Here is a 5497-nt window from a genome sequence, read left to right on the forward strand (position 1 = left end):
ATCACCCATGTGTCCCTCCTCTCCTTGCCTAGATGAGACCTGCTATTTGTCCTCGCAACCCTTTTTGTTTCCCGACCAAACTGAGAAGTTTAGAGTTTCGTTATTTGTTGGATGCAAATAGACGCATGCTTACATTTTTGACCACCTTAAAACACTAAACCAGTTTCTGCTCGACATAGCCTACAGTGTTCAATTTTTGTCCCAGGAATCAACTCTTCAAGCAATACTTTCCCTACTTTGTGTGCACTAACATCCTAATTTATATGCCATTGTTAACAATTGCGATATTCGTGAATTCATTTGAGGCTTTGGGTACCGGAATTAATATACTTATTTGAACTAGCAAATTCAATCCACAACACTTTCCACTAGGCTGTTACTTAACACTAAGCACGCATATGCGCTGCGATTTGTGGCCGTGTTAGCAACTGAAAAAAAGCCTTGGTGTGAAGATCACAGAATTGTTCAAAATGTGAGCTCAGTAGCCTATTACTGTGCTTGCAACTGCATGGTGCTATCAACGTGCAAAACAACTCGGCTCCAGGTCCCCTGCGGTCACAGACACGCATATTATCCCTGAATAGGGGGGTATCGCGTTTGCCATTCGCTCATTGTCGCCTGGTTTGATTGCAAACAAGTCTGTTCTATGTAGTTGCTTTCCTCATTGCGTCCAGTATGTCAGCACAATTGCTTTATCATCGCGAACGCCATTGTCACTTTTCCTCATCCACCTTTCCCAGGCTTGTTCGCGATGAAAGGCACAGAGTAACACGTAGCAATCTGCGGAACAAGAAGTCGTGGGCACTGAGTGGTAAAGTACAGTAGCAACTTAACAGTGACGACACAAATGCATGAGCAATGGAGACAGCACACAAGCAACGAAAATGTTAATGCAATTCACTAACTTGAAAAAACGCTTTCGATGGCCTTGATTTCCGCCTCACATTTATCGGTCATGAAAAACGAAGGGTTCCAGTTTTCTGACCACCCTTTTACAACAGAAAGTGCTTCTGCTATGTCCGAAGCTTGTTCATTTTGGATAATAAACGTAGCAACAACCTGGTAACCAACATTCGTTCTGACGCAAAGAAAAAATAGAGGAAGGGAATACTTGGACGTCTTGTAAGTTGCATCCAAGAGGCAAATGCCTTGGCCGCAACGATGCAACAATCGTATTATCTTCATCTAAGATGAGTTACAATCAACTAAATTTTCATCTTATGATAGTAGCCTACAGAAATAATATACGGTACTGTACGTAACATTGAAAACCACCAAGCCTACTACGTGAATATGGTAAAAAATAAATTGTCTCAAAAAGATTGGTTGTGACCCAAACCCTGCCTTTGGTTACCGCTGGACATGTCACTTGGTCCAATCAATAACACCACATAGGCGTATGGACTTGGCACACTAGATGGAAAAAATACAAAAGAGGTCAGTGAAGTAGGCTAGGCTACTCTGAATCAACAAAGCTTTTACACCTGAAAACTGAGTGTCTTTAAGAAACGAGATGCAAAGTTGATGAAACAGAACACATTTACATATGTTTATAGCATTTTTTGCAGTTAGTAAACCGTTTCCTCTTTTATGATGCCTAACCTCCACTTTGGTGAAAACACTGTGCTTTGCAGAAACCTTTTCAGAATCTTTGTCAACAAAGAAAAGGCTTATTATTGTAGTATGAATATCAACACTTAGTACACTAGTGAATTACAATGACAGGATGTTAAAAATCAACATTAACATGGCACCGTATGCTCGTTTCTGAACAACAACAAGCTTCGTTCCTGCTTTTGCTTCGTACTCTTCAATGGATCTCATGGCATCTTCAACTGAAGCCAACCACTTTCAACAATAAACAATTGATTTTTTACTGTTATAAACTTATGGATCTTCATCACCCATTTTTTGCCATAAGAAATCAAAGCATTTATGCCATAGCCTAAGATTACAGTGAAGAAATGTAAATACTACACACATGCAACAAATCTGGATTTAGCGAGTATAAGGTAGCTGATAGTTTGAAGCTCCAGTTTTTCTTCTTTCCTTCTACTATAAGTACTTCACCACATTTAGGTTTGTTTTATTCTGATGACAGCTCCTGATGAGTCAGTCAAAAAAAAAACTGCAGCTTCGAGCTACCTTTTACTTGCTATTTTCAAGTTCTGTACCACCATTTGCTATGAAAGAGTTCAACATACGTATACTAATTGTGTTAAGTTGGAAACAGTAAAATAGTTGAATATTGATGAACTGTTGAAGGTCTTGTTGGACCGTAGTATATTGCAGCAACTACATTACAAACCTGTACTAGTCCATGACTTTCAGCCAACTCTCCCAAAGAATGTTAAATGTCCTAAATGCATCAGAACTTTTAATGCCAGGATTGGACTCATTAGTCATTCAAGAACACATCGTTAGCGTTTTATGTGAGGACCATTGAAGAAACGATTTTTATCAAATGTTACAAGTTTCAAGCATAACGCGTCAAGGCCAATAAGTCTTTTCGTAGTTCACGGTTTACATAACCTTGGTTTAATTGACAAAGCGAGATTGCAGTATCACCTGAACATTCAATGTCACTTCTCCATAAGGTTGCATTTCCTGCAGAACCAAGACTTCGTTTTTGGCGGCATTGTTCTACCAAGACATCTCAGATGGTGCCAATCCAGACACGAGTCGCACATGATGCTGTCGCCTGCATCAAGATCTAAATAACAGGAGATGCACAACCAGCGGCCTTTATTTCGCAAAGTGGTCAGTAGGTTCTCCATCAACGTCCAACCGTCAAAAGAAAAATGTCTTCGCACAGAAGCAATGGCAATGTTTTCATCTAAACACTTCATTGGAATTCTTTCGGGCAACGTTTCAATTTCATTTTCTTCGATCAGTCGATCGCTGAATGGACGCAAGACCTCTTCTACTACCTCAGAATCGACAAACCAACTGAGTATTGCTGAAAAATATGACCATGGGTGACTTTGTTTGATGTAGCCTACGTACGCTTTGACGTAGCCTATCGGCTAGGCAGACCCACAGAAGTCAAAGTGTAGTTTTTTAAACTAACGTAGGCTATAACAAAAATGAAGTCACACAAACATAAATGCAACAAACCTGCTTCTTTCTGAAAAGACGACTTCAGTCTGAATGAAATTGGTCCGCTCTTTTTTTGTCTCTTGCGTGGTAACCCAATGACTGTCAATCCAGCTCCTTTTGGCCTGCCACGTTTCATCATCTTCGGTGGAAATTTAATTGATCCTGCATCATCTGTTAATAAACACAACGAGAATCGAATATAGGCTACAACGTAGAAAACATCACTATTTCAACGTTTTTATTAAAAAATTAATAAACATAATGCATTATGCAATGCAAGAAAAAACAACTAATCAGAAATGAATGTTTCAGAAACAGCACATACTTGTAAAAGACTGAATAGAACTGGACGGTGTCTGCATCATAATCGCACTGGTATCAACGGTCGACAAGACGTCACCGGGTGTGTGCTGTAAAGTACTGTTTGAGACCGTAGGAAATACAATTCCAGGATCATTGCTGGAAGATGTTGCAGCAGCACTTCCAGTATCAGTGCCTGAAAAGGATCATGCAGTTGTTCACAAAAGCAGAATTACTGAGCATCTGCAACCTTGTATAATCGTAAATTAGTGCGCAACTGCGCATGCAGTACATATTAGCCCACATATTGGATAGCTCAACGCCATAAAAATCATTGCTCAAAAAAAAATTGACTGCAAAATCACGACGCAAGTTGCAGTAACTAACCCATATCTCTTCAGATATTTGAAAAAGTAGGCTAGTTTTTCTGATTTAGTAAATAGTGCTAGCATATAGGCCTACCTTTCTGAGTTTGACCCAAAAAGTTCACAACTTGGAATTTCTTTCCTTCCTGCAAGAACTCTGCAATTTGTCGTAAATTATCCAGGTTGTATTGGAATTCATCCATTCCTTGTTCAGATATCATTAACGCAATCTTCTGGGAAATATCTTGAACACGGCGATACTTTTGCTGTTCTGATAAAACACATCTTCTTTGAGGCTTGTTAAGAATCTCAACAGCTGGTAATGTGGATGCAGGACCGTTGTCCAGTGAGTTTCTTGTCAGGCGATGGGATTTAAGAAAATATTGCATTGTCCACCGTTCTGAACAAAGATTGGGATTGTACTCTGACATATGGAGCTGCCTTCTAACTGCCAAGACATGCCTACAAGGTAGCAGCATTGATGATGTGAATCCACAAGGACATGCTGTTGTTGTGACTGCCAATTCCCCATGGACACGAGATTTTACTATGGCAGAATCATTCAAAATCTCTGACATGGCAACCTTTTCCGCTAACTTGAATTGTTGTTGCACATGAATATATGCAAATGGTGTCAGTAGCTGTTGGTATTGTCTCTCCGCCACACTTGAAATCGCATCAATTGGAACCTTAAGGAAAGCATTTGACGCTTTGTGGTCACGTTCGGTGGAAAGAGATTGGATACATGCCATCAGATCTTTAAAAAACATGGTCATTCCTGAGTATCTTGTTATGACACTTTTCAACTTTCCATTGATGGATTCCAGTCGATTATTAGTTCTGTTCAAAAAATTAGCTTTCAAGTTGCTCAGTCCATCCACCCATTGATGTCGAATAGCATGCCAGTTATCGTTATAATATGTTGTGACAGCAATTGGGACTGTGTCAACGAATTGGTTATACAGTAAATTATAAGCTGACTCATTTTTGGCATTTGCCAGTTTTCCTAAAATTTCCAGTGATACCTGCCTTTGGGCTGAAGAAATGCCTAATTTTTCCATGGAAACTTCTCTACGAAAAGTGCGAAGGGTATGAAAATAGCAAATTAAAATTTCTGCAGTAGGCAGCATTTTCATCATGGCATCCCGCTCTGCCATGTCTTTGTCAGCCATTACAACCTCCACTTTATCCCAAGCTGGATTGTGGAGTTTAAACTGAGTTAACAGCTTGCTGATGGTCAGTTTGTCTTCAGTGGCTACAAGCCACAGACACACAATTTCACTCTGACCTAAGCCATCAACATTCAGCATCACATATAATGGCATTCTCAAGTCATTAAGTTTGTAGGTTGCATCAATCAGCAGCATTTCGGGATATGCCGCAAAGGTTTCCCGCATGTCTTTCGTTTGAAAGTATATCGCCTGCAATTGTTTGTCATCATCTGCAAACACATCTACTGCAGCACCTAAAATGAAAATAAACTGAGGATTAGTATACCCTACAAAGCAAGAATCTTGACAATCCTGGGCCAGACTAAAATAGCGCAAAACAATTAGGCCTATTAGGCACTCCATCAGATTTAAAAGCAAAAACATCAACTTTTAGTGAAATTTGTTTTCTATTCTATGTTATTTTAATTATTGGCCAGAGGAAGGATGTTTAGGCCTTTGGTAATATTTACATCATATAATCAATGTTCCAACTGAGCGGTTGTATACCACTCTCACCCCATT

General features: G+C 39.6%; 1 protein-coding gene across 3 annotated transcripts; it reads right to left on the reverse strand.

Annotated features, from left to right (window-relative positions):
- Positions 1 to 557: 557 nt before the first annotated feature.
- On the reverse strand, positions 558 to 5225 carry LOC145768610 (zinc finger SWIM domain-containing protein 3-like). Of its 3 annotated transcripts, none has more exons than XR_014288963.1 (5): positions 3862 to 5225; positions 3425 to 3595; positions 3118 to 3270; positions 2309 to 2959; positions 558 to 1848 (listed from the first exon to the last, which is right to left on the reverse strand). XR_014288963.1 is itself a non-coding variant. In XM_082580147.1 (4 exons), exons 1-4 carry the CDS (start codon positions 5159 to 5161, stop codon positions 2583 to 2585), a joined length of 2001 nt encoding a protein of 666 aa, XP_082436273.1. In that variant the 5' UTR covers positions 5162 to 5225; the 3' UTR covers positions 558 to 2582. The 3 variants fall into 3 exon arrangements, 1 of the variants encoding a protein (XP_082436273.1); XR_014288962.1 differs by having other exon boundaries at positions 558 to 780; positions 906 to 2959; XM_082580147.1 differs by having other exon boundaries at positions 558 to 2959.
- Positions 5226 to 5497: the final 272 nt, after the last annotated feature.

The sequence above is a fragment of the Aplidium turbinatum genome, chromosome 4 (genome assembly GCF_918807975.1).
Source record: "Aplidium turbinatum chromosome 4, kaAplTurb1.1, whole genome shotgun sequence".
NCBI lineage: Eukaryota > Metazoa > Chordata > Ascidiacea > Aplousobranchia > Polyclinidae > Aplidium > Aplidium turbinatum.

Bases quoted from the DNA above. Each gene is read 5' to 3' on its own strand.
- LOC145768610 (XM_082580147.1), bottom strand. From the start codon at position 5,161: ATGCGGGAAACCTTTGCGGCATATCCCGAAATGCTGCTGATTGATGCA. The intron at 3,596-3,861 runs GTAGGCCTATAT...GATCCTTTTCAG, and splicing joins TTTGGGTCAAACTCAGAAAG to GCACTGATACTGGAAGTGCT. The intron at 3,271-3,424 runs GTATGTGCTGTT...GTTTATTAACAG, and splicing joins TTCTATTCAGTCTTTTACAA to ATGATGCAGGATCAATTAAA.